The sequence below is a fragment of the Limanda limanda genome, chromosome 12, assembly GCF_963576545.1.
Source record: "Limanda limanda chromosome 12, fLimLim1.1, whole genome shotgun sequence".
NCBI lineage: Eukaryota > Metazoa > Chordata > Actinopteri > Pleuronectiformes > Pleuronectidae > Limanda > Limanda limanda.
The window spans coordinates 26,929,944-26,944,529 of NC_083647.1; the positions used below are offsets into that span (position 1 = coordinate 26,929,944).

A 14,586-nucleotide genomic window follows, 5' to 3' on the forward strand; every position below is an offset into this window, starting at 1 on the left:
ATGGTCGTTCGCTTGTTCAAGAGTTTCTGATCAGTTTGGTTTGAATTAGTTATTTGATGATATAAAAACAAGCTGATCTTTAAATCCAGTGAATGATTTTAACTCAGGAAAGAAGTGAGTGAAAAGACCCAAGAGGTGCTGAGGTTAGTTTGTCATTGTTTCCAAACATCTCTGTTTCAGTTTGTCCAGATTCAAACGCAGATATGTGTTCATATAAACCATATTGATATTATATATCATTTTATACAATAATATTGTCTTTTGCACACACTGTCTACATCTTACACTCATAGTATATTATATTACCTATTGTATAGTCAAATACTTATATTCATTCCTCTACTATATATCATATATTATATCATACTTTCTGTATATTCTTTGTATACATAAGTCTATATACACATATTTATACATGTGTACATGTTATATTTATTATTATTATATCACTATTACTATTATTATTATATATACTGTTTTTGCCATTATTACTATATACTGCTTTTATATTGGTATAATTACTATCATATATAAACATATATTATGTTATATTATATACTATATATACTGTACTATTTTTATATACTGTCTAACAATAACATTATCATCATATCATCAGTACTATTACCATCATCTTGCCACTGCACCTTATCTACCTATTTATCTTGTGTTTCTGTTTTTATTCTTTCTACCTCAATATTTTTTATATAATTCTATTTTATTGTATTTTATTGTATTCAAATATACCGGCTGCTATGACGACTTAATTTCCCTTCGGGGATGAATAAAGTAATCTATCTACCTACCTACCTACCTACCTACCTACCTACCTACCTACCTACCTACCTACCTACCTACCTACCTACCTACCTACCTACCTACCTACGTATCTACCTACCTACCTACCTACCTACCTACCTACCTACCTACCTACCTACCTACCTACCTACCTACCTATCTACCTACCTACCTACCTACCTACCTACCTACTTATCTATCTATCTTCCTATCTACCTACCTACCTACCTACCTACCTACCTACCTACCTACCTACCTACCTACCTACCTACCTACCTACCTACCTACCTACCTATCTACCTACCTACCTACCTACCTATCTATCTACCTACCTACCTACCTACCTACCTACCTACCTACCTACCTATCTATCTATCTATCTATCTATCTATCTATCTATCTATCTATCTATCTATCTATCTACCTACCTACCTACCTACCTACCTACCTACCTACCTATCTATCTATCTATCTATCTACCTACCTACCTACCTACCTACCTACCTATCTATCTATCTATCTATCTATCTATCTATCTATCTATCTAGCCCTCTGAGTTTTCAAACTAAAACGGGACCAGCAGCGTTAACACAGAATTTAGTCAAATGACAATTCAACCGATTCCTTGCTGCCACCAAGCTCTGTTCTCCTCTCATGCTGCACAATAACCCAGGAGCCCCGGACTCGTACTTGTGGAAGGCCAGGCCCAGGCCCCTCTCCACCGGGCCGCAGCAGTGGTTGCAGCTGTGGACACTGCAGCGGAGCCACTTCCTCTTGGTTCTGTTGAGGCAGGTGTGGCAGCTGGAGATCCACGAGGCCAGGTCCCGGGTCAGGCTGCTCCAGTAGAAGTGCTTAGTGATCTCCTGCTGGCAGATCCCGTGACCGTAGTGACCCTGGTTGTCGTGGAACTGCTGCAGGATGCCGTTGACCTGGGATGGAAAGACAGATTTGAACAGATCATCGTTTCTCCTGAAGTGTGCAGACAGAGACTGAGCAGCTTCACTTGGGTGAAGATGCAGATGAATGGAGATTCCTGATCCGGTGTGATCACCTCCTCTCGGCTGCGCGGCACTCTGAGCGGTGGAGAGACACGGGTGAACATCAGCACTCCGTCTGAAACACAAGACAAATGTTTCTACTCTATTTCCCGGGACATTTCACCTCAGTGAGATCCTTCAGTCTGATTCACAGAGAGTTGATTCACCTGTAAGTCCAAAGCGCTTGGACATCCTCACCAGAGCACCTCTGCTTTTCTTGCTCTGCATGGGTTGGACCCTGTGGCTCAGATACCTGCAGAGACAACCGGGGTCACAACATGCACCGGGTCTAACGTGGATCATGTGATCCGTGGATCTCGTGTCTACCTGGCGATCTGGTTGTATGTGGAGAAGCTCGGCTCCAGGATGGTCTTTCTCCTCTTTTCCTCTCTTGCTGGCAGGAACTCCCTGGGGTCGGCAGCAGGAGCAGGGAGGCAGTACTGGTGTTCCTGCAGCTGCACGGGGATTTCAGAGCGATCGCAGCCTGGCGCCGACGGGTCTGAGGTGTCTGCAGCCGCAGCAGCTGAGGAGAGGAGGTCCTCCAGGGAGTTGGAACACAGGAAGTCTTCATCTGAAGGGACGGGAACCTGAAAGAACGAGGAGGATCATCGGATCAAACTCTCCAAACCTGACGACTCCTGCCGACCAAAAGCCTCCTTATCGGCTCTGGATGCAAAGTCATTTTAACTCTGCACATAAATACATAAATATGATCAAACTGAAAAAGCAGAAGACGTGTTTTTATTTTTCTCTGGAGCTGAAATCTTAAACCTGCAGGCTGATCTTCATTTGATTCTGTTTATTTCCAGACAAAAAAATGGTAAGAAAGGTCTCAGCAAATAAAATCAATACGTCACAGACAGCGATGAGTCCTTTCATGGTAGAAGGGAAAATTTGTGATAAATCATTGTCTCACTCAGTTGGAATCTGGGGACGTGTTTTAAGTGTTAACTGTATAAGCTACTGGATGTTCTAAATTTCCCTTGGGATTAATAAAGTATCCATCTGTCTATCTCTCTATCTACCAGGGAGGTAAACATCAAGCTAACTGAACAACTGTGATCTGCATTGCTTCACCTCGTCTTCCTCGGCTGTGGCGGTGAAGATGGTTGGCACAGCGTCAGGAGACAGAGTCAGCTGACCGTCCTCGCTCAGCGTGAAGCAGGACGAGTCAAAGTGCCGGGAGCAGAGGTTGGAGCTGGAGCGCAGCGAGCCTTCGTCCCGCTGAGCGACCACCAGCCAACGCCGCCGCTGCTCCGCCTCCTTCGGGAACCTGGAGCCGGAGGGAGGACAAAACCGGAGATGAAGCCAGAACCAGAGGAACGTCTGCCTGCGGAGAACCACAGGGTTCCCTCCTTGGTTCTGTTTTATTCCCTCCGGCAAAGAGGTTGTGTTTCCACCGCTGTTCGTTTGTTTGTGTGTTTATCTGTTTGTAAGCATGATAACACAATAACCTCGGAATGGATTGTCATGATACCCGGTGGAGGAATGTGGTACAGGTCAGGGAGGAACTTATTACTTTACATTCTTAAAGATTGTGAGATTTAACAATTTCCCTGATTTCCCTGAGAATAATTCATGGATCTTATAAAATATTCAAGGAACTGATATCTGTGAGAGTCTAACCTTCAAAATACAGTTGAGAAGTCTGGATTCATGCAGCTTCTGTTGATTGACAGAGTAACAGTCGCCCAAAACCAGAGGAAACGACAGCATGCAGATCCAGGAAGTAACCGTGAGACCAAAGAGTTCTCAGCTTGTCTCCCGTCTCACATGGAACTGACCTGAAGAAGCTGAGGTCAGCGTCGACGAAGCTGGAGGCGTCGCAGCCGTAGGCCAGACAGAACTGGACGGGGGGGTTGGCTGGTTCCGTGGGATTCCGGCTCTGACAAGCAGGACACGCTCTGACCCAGGTCTTCACCGCCTCCGTCACTCCAACCCAGTAATACATCAGCTGGTACAAACCAAGAGGAGGAGCTGTTACAGCAGCAGCGTCCCAACCTTCCTGTGGATCACCTGATCTGATCTGAACCATGCAGTCTATGATCTGAACCCACCATGATCTCCCGTACGGTGCGCTCCCGGCCGGCGTGGTTCTGGTCGTCATGGTAACGGGTCAGGATCTCCCGCACCTCCTCGTCGCTCCGGACGACCTTGAGGAGGCGACCTCGGTAGGTTCGCCACAGGCAGCCATCTGGAGGAGAGAGGGAGGAACTCCAGTCAGGAACCGGTCCCAGGCGCTCAGGGTTTTTATCCCTTCATCACACAAATTATGTTTTTCTTCCCCCTCATCAATGCTGCTAAAAAACTTTTATCCTGATGATGTTTTCCTACACTTGTCATCTATTGCACTTGTGTCCGTCCTGGGAGACGGATCCTCACATGTGTCTCTCTGAGGTTTCTACGTGTCTTCACCTGTTAAAAGGGTTTTTAGTAGTTTGTCCTGACTCTTGTTGAGGGTTAAGGACAGAGGATGTTTCATCATGTTAAAGCCCTATGAGATGAATTATGATTTGTGAATATGGGCTATACAAATAAAATTTGATTGATTGATTGTTTGATTCTCCTTCCATTGGTTTGTTTCTCAGCTAGATGACTTGGTGAAAGGATGGAACCGGAGAGGAGCCATTCAATGATTCTTTACTTTCTGTAACATTGTGAGATGGGAGATTTTCACTGACTTCTCAGAGAATGATTGATGAATCTTGATTTAAAAAAAGTTATACTTATTTATGGGGTTTATATCGATGAGTGTTTATCTCTGGGTTTCAGACATCATCAATCAATAAGGATCACAGGCTGTCCTTGATGACGTCTCCTCGGACACTCACCACCTGGGACGGACATCTGTCTTTTTATTTAACACATTATTTAAAAAATGGAAGAAAATATCGATTTTTTTTGTCACAGTTGTTTTAAGGGACATTAATTCATCGCTGTTATTAACTCATATTTTCCCCTAATGTTTTATTCGAACCAGATCAAAGGTCAACGAACGCCTGTTATTGCTTTGTCTTTACTGAAGTTCGACTTTTACTGTAATTTCTGTTTCTTTTACAGGAAATAAAATACAAACTGTGGATTTGAATATATTTTCAAGGTGACTTGGCGGAGGAAGTTACTCTTCTAGTAAACATTAAAATACAGTTTAATTTGGTTAAACCAAAAAGTATAAAGAAATGGAAGTTTGAAATCCATTCCGTTAAAACTCAAACATTTACGCAATGACAAATAACAGTCTTTAAGGGTTGTCTGCCTCTGTTCACATGATGAATCATAAAGCAGATGAATAAATGCTTCATTGTGAAGCCTGAAACATTCAAAACAGTTTCCACTGCGTCTGTGTCTGTTAAAGAAATGAGAACTGTTCATGAGTCTGGTCTCTGAGGACAGGAAGTGTCTCTGAGGACAGGAAGTGTCCGTGTGTCTCTGAGGCTGAAGCACCTTTGTAGATGAAGTGTTTGCTGGCAGCTCTGATCACATTCTTGGATCTTTTAGAGGCGTCTTCAGGAAACTTTCCTTTCTGCACAAAAAGTTCCACCTTATTAATCATGTCGAACGACGGCATCTGTAAGAGAAGAGGTGAGACACAAAGTTAGAGAGTCACACAGAGACCTCATCTGTGGAAGTGCTTTTAATATGGTACGATTCTGCATTTGGATAAAACACGAATTGTGTAATTTTTCACAAAATAGAAAATAATGAGCTGATTAACTAATTAAGTGAAAATAATCATTCGTTACGGCCTTAAAAAGAAACAATAACATAAGTTACTTTATTGAGTCATTATGAGTCACGGCCTATTATAAAAAAAAACATGATTATTATTATTAAATAACTGTTTCATATAAAAAATCGTCAACTGCAGATCCGCTATGATTAGTTGAGCAAAATAATAATATCAGCACAGAAGCTTTGATGATTGACGAATTATGAAAGTAATTTTTCAACCAAAGAAAAAACACATTCACTGTTTTTATCCCTGTTTTATAAAATAACAACTTTATATCTTTGGCGTTGGGCTGTTAGAAATACATTTATGAAAAGAGATACATCAGTGTTGAGGAAATAATCATTTTATACTTTTTAAAGTTTTGAATATAAAAACATTTAACTCATTAATTGCAGCCTTCATCAACTTTTGGAACGGTTATGGTTTTTTTAATGATAAAATAATTCGTAATAGTTTATTAAACTTTTGTCAGTGGTGAAGTTTAATATAAGACTTTACTTTTAACTTTAGTAGAGCGACTGATGTTTAGTCGCTATTTTTGATTATTTAAGAACTAATTATTAATCAGTTAATGAAAACAATAATAACTATAAGACACTTTAATTAAAAAAAAAGATTGTTTTGTGATAATCGATACATAATTATTTGATTATTAATCAGTAGAGTGACTGATATGAAGTCGTTATATTGACCTTTTACAAACAAGTAATTAACTGTTCGCCTCTTTAACTGATCAATACAATAATTATCAGGTGTTTAAAATCACGAACAGTAATAAAAAGATAAAATCTCCATCACTGGATGTTCGTGATATAAAAGCATCAGTGAAGCAGCGGAGAGACAAACGTTCCCACCTCAGAACATCTTGTGTCCGGTCGACACAAATCCTCGTTACACCTCCGACAACTTTCAGACGAAGCTCTCGTTTCCGGAAGTCGATTTTCACGAAAAACGCGCAACTAAACGACGTCACGTGTTTCGCTCCGTCCAAAAGTTCCGATAAATTCACGAAAGTGTGAAAGTTCGGGTCGAATTTGAGGAAAAATGTGACGCGAGGTGCTGCGCAGATTTACGCTTGCGACAGGAAACTGAGGAGTTTCCGGTGCGGGACCTTTCAGAATAACAGCTGTGAATAAAATAAAATAGGATGATAAGCAATAATACAGCAGCAAGATTCAAAAATAGGTATCAGTCAGTTAAAACAAGTGTAATATTAATAATTACTAAGTGTAAGGAAATATTAAAAATATAGTAAAATGAGAATAGAATAAAAAACTAATAGTGTAAAAGAAAAGACAAATATGTGCATTTTGAGAATATGTGAAGTCAATGGAATGCACATGATTCAATGTAATGCACAGTTAGAAGGAATATTGCACAATTAATAAAGTTAAACCAGAGTTAAAGTGCATTATGTTTTTTTAAAGATGTTTAAAACTAGTCAATAGTTTTACTATGTGTAAAAGTTTACATTAAATGAGATCAACTAAAAACACAGTGGATCAAATATGAATTCTTCAAATAGCCAGTGTTGCAGATGTTGTATCCAACAGTGGTTGATAAGAACCAGAGAATCAGTATATTTTTGAAAAGGTACTTTTGTTTTATTATCTTATAATATCTGGAAAAGCCTTGTCATCGTTATCACTTAATTAGTTTTCCACAGATACAATACATTCGATTCCATTTACTCACCTATAGTGTAGTTTATACATTTTGAATTGTTTTGTGCATATTTTTGATTGAATTTGCTCAGTTGTAGTTACTGTTCCCTGTTGAATTTGTATCTTGCAATAAAACATTTGAAACATATTTTATTATTTTAGCCTTTGGAGGTAAAATGATGAACCAGAAGCTGAATTCAGGAAACTTGCTGATAACTTGACAAATAAAGAAAGTGCAGGTTTTAAAAGCTGCAGTAACCCAATCTTTCAAAATGTACTTTTCCGTTTCCTGTACCAGAGCAGAGCGCCCCCTGCAGGTCCGGAGGACAAATGTCATCAACACACATATTTTGAATCAGTTTCCAGGATCATTATTGTCGGCTGCAGCAGTTCTCCATGAGCAAAGAGAACCAAAAAATGAGCTTCACCAAATACACAAAACCACAAAGTATGCAAACACACATGATTCCAGCTACACACACGTTAATCTGCTGCTGTCATATTTAATGCTGTTCTTTTGTAGGGATTCTGCTCACATCCACACACATGATCCCTGACGTTGGGTGAAGAAGAGTCGGTCACTGATCAGTTTCACAGAGTCACATAAGATCCTCAGAAAATGACCCAGGCAGAAGAAGAACAACTCCTGTGTTCTGTCAAATTATAGTTTTCGTTCATGTCTAAGGTGGGGATAATCAAACCCCTCCATCTCTACACGTGCATCTCATAAAAGGAAAATATTGTGAAATATTTTTGGTAATACCAGAAGGATCCTTTAATTAACAAAAAATTAAGTGTGCAACTTCAAGCCCAAGAGTTCAGAACTCCATCAGATGTGTGTACGGTCCGTTGGTGTCCAGCTTCAGAACTTGTCTGTTCCCATACGTCCCGTGTTTCACCGTCACCTCAGCAGCAGCAGCACCCGCCAGCTCCTTCTCACACAGAGAGACGAAGGCGCCGTACAGCCGCAGCCCCTCCTCTTTGCCGATGTTGTTGTGGTACTGCATGGCCCGGCCTTTGACCTTGCCGCCCAGCGTGGCCTGAGGGACGATCAGCAGGCTGCCGGGGAGCTCCAGCACCGACACCATCTTCCCCGAGTCGGACTCGCACAGCCGCAGGCTCAACAGGGTGGACACTGGGCGGAGGAGGACACGATATTTATATCATACTTTGAGGGAGGAGTGAAAACATGGAGGTCAAAGGTCAGAGAGGTCACTGACCCATCTTGGGCAAGATGTCGTCTGTGGCTCCTTTGAAGAAACAGATGTAGATCACCATTCCTCTGTCGATCTGAGGGCGGGACAACAAAGTTTGAAATGTATTATTTCAAATTATAAGTAGTTTAAACACAACTGGTTGTTATATTGAAAAGATCAACAGTGATACTTACATGGTGGATATTGTATATTAGTTTTGTTATTTCTCACCTGGACAAACTGAGCTTGGGACAGTTCCTCTGCTGGTTTCACCTGGAGTCTGGCCTGAAGACACTGCTGCAGCACGGTGCGAGCAGCCGGAGCTGCACCGCTGCTGGCTGTCATCACTAACCCACTGGTTAACCTCAACTAACCAGGTCAACTTCACCAACACACTGGTAACCTCAACTAACCAGGTCAACTAACCAGGTCAACTAACAGACTTTAACTTCACTAACACACTGGTAAACCTCAACTAACCAGGTCAACTTCACTAACCCACTGGTAACCTCAACTAACCAGGTCAACTAACAGACTTTAACTTCACTAACCCACTGGTTAACCTCAACTAACCAGGTCAACTTCACCAGCACACTGGTAACCTCAACTAACCAGGTCAACTAACAGACTTTTAACTTTAACCAGATCAACTAACAGGACTTATAATAACCTTAACTACCAGACTTTAAACTTTAACTAACAGGACTTATAATAACCTTAACTACCAGACTTTAAACTTTAACTAACAGGACTTATAATAACCTTAACTAACAGACTTTAAACTTTAACTAACAGACTATAATAACCTTAACTAACAGACTTTAAACTTTAACTAACAGACTATAATAACCTTAACTAACAGACTTTAAACTTTAACTAACAGGACTTATTATAACCTTAATTAACAGACTTTAAACTTTAACTAACAGACTATAATAACCTTCACTAACAGACTGGTAACCTGAACGACCTCAATGGTCCTGACGAACAGAAACAATCCACTGAATGAAAAAGGAAAACATGCAGCCACTTCCGCATTGACGTCCCTTTCTTCTTTTCTTGGCAGTTGCAAACAGTGAATTACCGCACTACCGCCACCACCTGGTAAGCAGCAGAACAGCTACTTGCAGTAAAAAAATGAAACAATCCTATCAATCAGATTAATTAAAAAAAAATAACAATAAAATAGAATTGGTAACATCAATTTGAAGTTTTTTGTAATTCTGAAAACATTATTTAGAAAGTAGCTCTGGAGCATCACAAAGGACAAAAGAACACAACATTACAAACACATGAGCACTGAGTTAGTTCCTCAATATTAAGTTATTAATTCAAATCTTTCCAAACAAGTTTCTAAGTTTGTCATGATGAAGTAAATCTCCAACAATATGACGTGTGAAGCAGGCGTTTGTTCATTTGTTTTGCCTCGACTGGAACTTTTAATGGTAAAGTTTAAATATATCAGACAGTTACTCCTGTACATCATAATTTAATACAGTATATAATACTTTAAAATGTTTAGAAAACCAACAGACAGACTTTGGTTCAATGTAGTTTTATTAAATATCATCACATAATTACATGTATCATATTTCTTCAGTTAAACTGTAGCTTTAGATTTAACATCTTGTGAGTTTCTGAGTGTGTCTACTTGGGTATTGTGCGTCATGCAGCCTCTAACATGTATCTTCACAGTTTACATCCTGTCAGTCAACCAGCTGACTGTAGCTGTCAATCAAGTGTTGACCTCCTTAATTCTCTGGACGACAGCGGACGCCACCTTCCTGTACGCCTCCGCCTGGAGAGTGAAAACACACACACACGCAAAAACACACACAAACACACACACAAAGATAGTAATCACGTTTTCGTTAATCTTCATTACAGTATGGCATCAAATGGAATAGAACAGAAACCTCGGAGCTGTCTGGGGAGGAGATGACCACGGGCCGTCCTCTGTCCGACATCTCTCTGATGTTGAGGTGAAGTGGAACGTCACCTGGAGGCGGACGGAGATAAACATCAGATGTTAAAGCACCAAACACACCAAAGATGCCTGAAAGAAATGTTACTGAAAAAGAATAGTTCACGCTGGTGCTTCTCTTACCCAACAACTCGACCCCCAGAGTGACTGCGAGCTGTCGGGCCCCGTCAGAGCCGAAGATGTGAGTCTGGTGGTTGCAGTTCGGACACTGGAAGACGCTCATGTTCTGAACCAGACCGAGAACCTGCAGGACCGAATCACAAACCACAGAACATTCTCAACTTCCTGTAAATTCATGCCACCGGTAAATAAAAGGAACCGTTTGTATTAACACAGACAGATTACCGGCACATTCATTTTCTTGAACATCTCGGCTCCTCTGCGAGCGTCCAGCAGAGCGATGTCCTGCGGCGTCGACACGATTACAGCACCTGCACAACAACACAAACACACAAGTGAGACTTCAAACTGAGGAACTTCTGCACAATGTTGTTTAATTCAACACAACAGTCGTATAAACACGTTTGTTGTGGTCAATTTGAGACAAGACAAGTCCAGACTTAAGATAAAAAGTCAGATTTGCAGATATTCCCTTCGAGATGTTCCTGAACTAAAGTGGGGACGTCCTGGAGAAAGAAGACTTCTCCTCTGTCCTCAGAGGTAAAGAACTGTTTAAGGGTTTAATGGAATTGAGTCTATTGTTTAAATATGTAAATATATAGAGATGCAGTGTGTGTTGATATTGTGTCTGACCTGCTATGGGGATGTTCTGGGTGATTGACAGTTGGACGTCTCCTGTCCCAGGAGGCATGTCGATGACCAGATAGTCCAACGACCCCCAGTCCACCTACAAATACCAGTAAACACACACATCAACACACACTTTGGTCCCGTTCAGACCTGGTCCTGAGAGATCCGAACACAAGTGGACAGCCTCAAGTTCACACCTGGTGTTAAAACACGTCCTGTGATCAGAGCTCACTTCCTGATCTATGTGCAAATCTAGATATGCAATCTGAGTTCACAGATGTATCCGATCATCATTGTGTTTGTTTGTGTGAGTCTGTGTGTCGGCAGCAGGTCAGAGTCAGCAGCTGAGAGGACTTTCTCATATCTTTCATATTTGGCCCAAGACGTTTGCGTTCCCACAGCGAACAGAATGTGGTCTGAGGGACTGGACCTCAGGACACATTCGGGTGTGTTCAGACCTGGACTCGTAAGCGGATCAGTCAGGACTGATGTGCGGAAGAACAAAGAAACCAAAGATCCCTCTGAAGAAGGCACTTCTGAAAACTGAAAGTTACAAAGGGGATTGTGTGTATAGGGATTTTTACGTATCCAAAGATTGATTTATTATTTCATTAAGCCCTGTGAGACGAATTGTTATTTGTGAATGTGGGCTATACAAATAAAACTTGATTGATTGATGTTAACAACAGGTGTGAACAGGGTCTGAGTCTCTGCTGATGTGACTTCAGCCGTCGCTTCCTTGAAATCCGACAATGAGAGAGAATCCAACCTGTCTGAGCATTTTCTCTATCGCTGACATCACCATCAGCCCCCTCCACACGATCGGAGCCACATCCTCCACCAGGAAACCCATCGACATGCTGAGACAAGAGAAAAGAGAGCAGGGGGTGAGGTCGGAGGTCACGGAAATGGAGAGATCAGTCGGAACAAGACTAGGTGAAGTGAATCTAGTATTCTGGGTGGAAAGACTCACCAAGGAATCCCATAGTTGGTGAGTGGGATCATCAGATTGTCTGGAAGAAAGAAACTCATGTTTATCACATTTAACAACAACTTCTAAGATGTTTAACTGAACTAAACTATCATCATCATTCATGACTGAGCACCAGGGGATGTTTGTGTAGCAAAGATGGAGAAAGGAGGATAAAGCGTATGTCGTACTGTCAGTGAGCTCTGGGTTTCCCTTCAGGTTCATCAGTTTGGGAATCGACGGACCGTAGACGTCAGCGTCCAACAGGCCGACCGACTTTGTCTAAAAGAGAGAGAGAAGAATCTGTTATTATCAACGAATCTCAAAACTCAGAAGGAAGGCAGACGTGAACTTCCTGCTGACAGGCATCCTTATAGGGGATGACAGACAGGAAGTGAGCGACTGAGCAGTTTTCCAAATGTCAATGTTTTCAGACAACTAGCAGCAGGCGTAACCATAGTAACAGGGATGCAAATTAAACTAAAACGTAGTCGTGTGGAAGTACTGTCTTTACCACCTGTTTATAATTCAATTAACAATGTTGTTCTGTGAGATTTCATGGTTATTTCCAATTTTCTTACGGTGCATTTTCTTCGCTGCTTAAATGTTTTTGTTGTTATTTGGTGATAATTGAGACTTTCAAGAAAACAAAACCTTTTACTGGGTCATTACCTATCATCTAAATTGACTTGTAATCCTTTTCATTGTGTTGTTTTATTGCTCATCTATGATGTGTGTTCACCTGGTGTAAAAACACTGAACTGTTATTAGAAGGTTTTATCTGCTAGGTTTTGTTGTTTCTACCATTCGGTCGCTGACAAGATTACGTGGCTAATACAGAAAGGTTCGCAATATACCAAATTACCAAAGAAACTTTAATGCAAGATAAGAAAGAGGAGTTCTTACAGCATCGTTGGCCATTAATCCAAGTGCCAGATTCACTGCAGAGACAAAAAATCAGACGTTAAACCCCTCGGACCGGAATCTGAACAGAGCCGCCAGGTTAAAATGTGGTTCAATAATAATGTTCCAATTCAAAAGATTGTTTTTCCTGTTTATTTTTCTCTAGATGCAGATCACTGAGGTCTAGTGCTGCAATTCCATTCAATTTTTACAAATCTAAATGAGAGCGTTGCATTCTCAAATATAGAGATTCCTGCTCTACCTGCTGTGGTGGACTTGCCCACGCCACCTTTCCCCGAAGCCACAACGATGACCTGCTTGACTCCTGTGATCGGCTTCTGTTTGGGGAGACCTCTGGCCATCTGCTGCTTCTGTCTGTCCTGTAGGTTACTGTCCGCTGACCTCTGCAACACAACAACAATCACCTACACAACAAGACAAGACTGGGAACACAAGGGGAGCTAGCATTGGCTGTGTTGTTAGCTAGTAGTCAATGGTGCTGTTAGCTAGCATTGACTGAGTTGTTAGCTAGCATTAGCTGTGTTGCTAGTTGACATTAGCTGTGTTGTTGGATAGCCCTGACTGTGTTGTTAGCTAGCATTGGTTGTGTTGTTATCTAGGATGGGCTGTGTTGATAGCTGTCAATAGCTGTGTTGTCAGCTAGCAGTGGCTGTGTTGTTAGCTAGCATTGGCTGTGTTGTTAGCTACCATTGGCTGTGTTGTTAGCTAGCATTGGCTGTGTTGTTAGCTAGCATGGGCTGTGTTGTTAGTTGACATTAGCTGTGTTGTTGGCTAGCCATGACTGTGTTGTTAGCTAGCATTGGCTGTGTTGTTAGCTTGCATTGGCTGTGTTGTTAGCTAGCATTGGTTGTGTTGTTATCTAGCATTAGCTGTGTTGCTAGCTGACATTAGCTGTGTTGTTAGCTAGCCCTGACTGTGTTGTTAGCTAGCATTAGCTGTGTTGCTAGTTGACATTAGCTGTGTTGTTAGCTAGCCCTGACTGTGTTGTTAGCAAGCATTGGTTGTGTTGTTATCTAGCATTAGCTGTGTTGATAGTTGGCATTAGCTGTGTTGTTAGCTAGCCCTGACTGTGTTGTTAGCTACCATTGGCTGTGTTGTTAGCTAGCATTAGCTGTGTTGTTAGCTAGCAGTGGCTGTGTTGTTAGCTACCATTGGCTGTGTTGTTAGCTAGCATTGGTTGTGTTGTTATCTAGCATTAGCTGTGTTGCTAGCTGACATTAGCTGTGTTGTTAGCTAGCCCTGACTGTGTTGTTAGCTACCATTAGCTGTGTTGTTAGCGAGCCCTAACCCTTGCTAGCCCTGGCTGTGTTGTTAGCTACCATTAGCTGTGTTGTTAGCTAGCCCTAACCCTAGCTAGCATTGGCTGTGCTCAGGCCGCAGACGTCAGGTTACCTGACAGCGTGTGAAGTGCAAACAACACGCAGGTCCGCGTTTTATTTCTGTCGCTGTTCGTGAAGCTGCAGCTTTGTTGACGGATGTTCTCAGTAGATGAGAAAGTCTGCTGTACGTGAAGGGCGCCATGTTTGTTTG

The 14,586-nt window shown here is 41.6% G+C and overlaps 3 protein-coding genes across 3 annotated transcripts in view; all 3 read right to left on the reverse strand.

Annotated features, from left to right (window-relative positions):
• The window catches only part of LOC133014873 (uncharacterized), a 20,442-nt gene extending 13,837 nt beyond the window's left edge, over positions 1-6,605 (reverse strand). The window contains exons 1-9 of the mRNA XM_061082093.1: positions 6,423-6,605; positions 5,280-5,403; positions 3,893-4,029; positions 3,620-3,789; positions 2,913-3,108; positions 2,163-2,422; positions 2,003-2,088; positions 1,850-1,911; positions 1,489-1,727 (exon numbers count right to left, since the gene is read on the reverse strand). Of these exons, the coding sequence (XP_060938076.1) occupies positions 1,489-1,727; positions 1,850-1,911; positions 2,003-2,088; positions 2,163-2,422; positions 2,913-3,108; positions 3,620-3,789; positions 3,893-4,029; positions 5,280-5,403 (1,274 nt within the window). The 5' untranslated portion in view covers positions 6,423-6,605. The remainder of the gene's footprint in view (positions 1-1,488; positions 1,728-1,849; positions 1,912-2,002; positions 2,089-2,162; positions 2,423-2,912; positions 3,109-3,619; positions 3,790-3,892; positions 4,030-5,279; positions 5,404-6,422) is intronic.
• Positions 6,606-7,910: 1,305 nt separating this feature from the next.
• LOC133014900 (D-aminoacyl-tRNA deacylase 2-like) lies at positions 7,911-9,117 on the reverse strand. The gene is made up of 3 exons (XM_061082116.1): positions 8,660-9,117; positions 8,453-8,522; positions 7,911-8,367 (listed from the first exon to the last, which is right to left on the reverse strand). The coding sequence occupies exons 1-3, from the start codon at positions 8,771-8,773 to the stop codon at positions 8,051-8,053; spliced, it is 501 nt and encodes a 166-aa protein (XP_060938099.1). The 5' UTR covers positions 8,774-9,117; the 3' UTR covers positions 7,911-8,050.
• Positions 9,118-9,967: 850 nt separating this feature from the next.
• nubpl (nucleotide binding protein-like) lies at positions 9,968-14,586 on the reverse strand. The gene is made up of 11 exons (XM_061082113.1): positions 14,449-14,586; positions 13,298-13,439; positions 13,039-13,073; positions 12,324-12,414; positions 12,136-12,175; positions 11,932-12,022; positions 11,166-11,259; positions 10,758-10,843; positions 10,536-10,656; positions 10,345-10,427; positions 9,968-10,226 (listed from the first exon to the last, which is right to left on the reverse strand). The coding sequence occupies exons 1-11, from the start codon at positions 14,575-14,577 to the stop codon at positions 10,164-10,166; spliced, it is 975 nt and encodes a 324-aa protein (XP_060938096.1). The 5' UTR covers positions 14,578-14,586; the 3' UTR covers positions 9,968-10,163.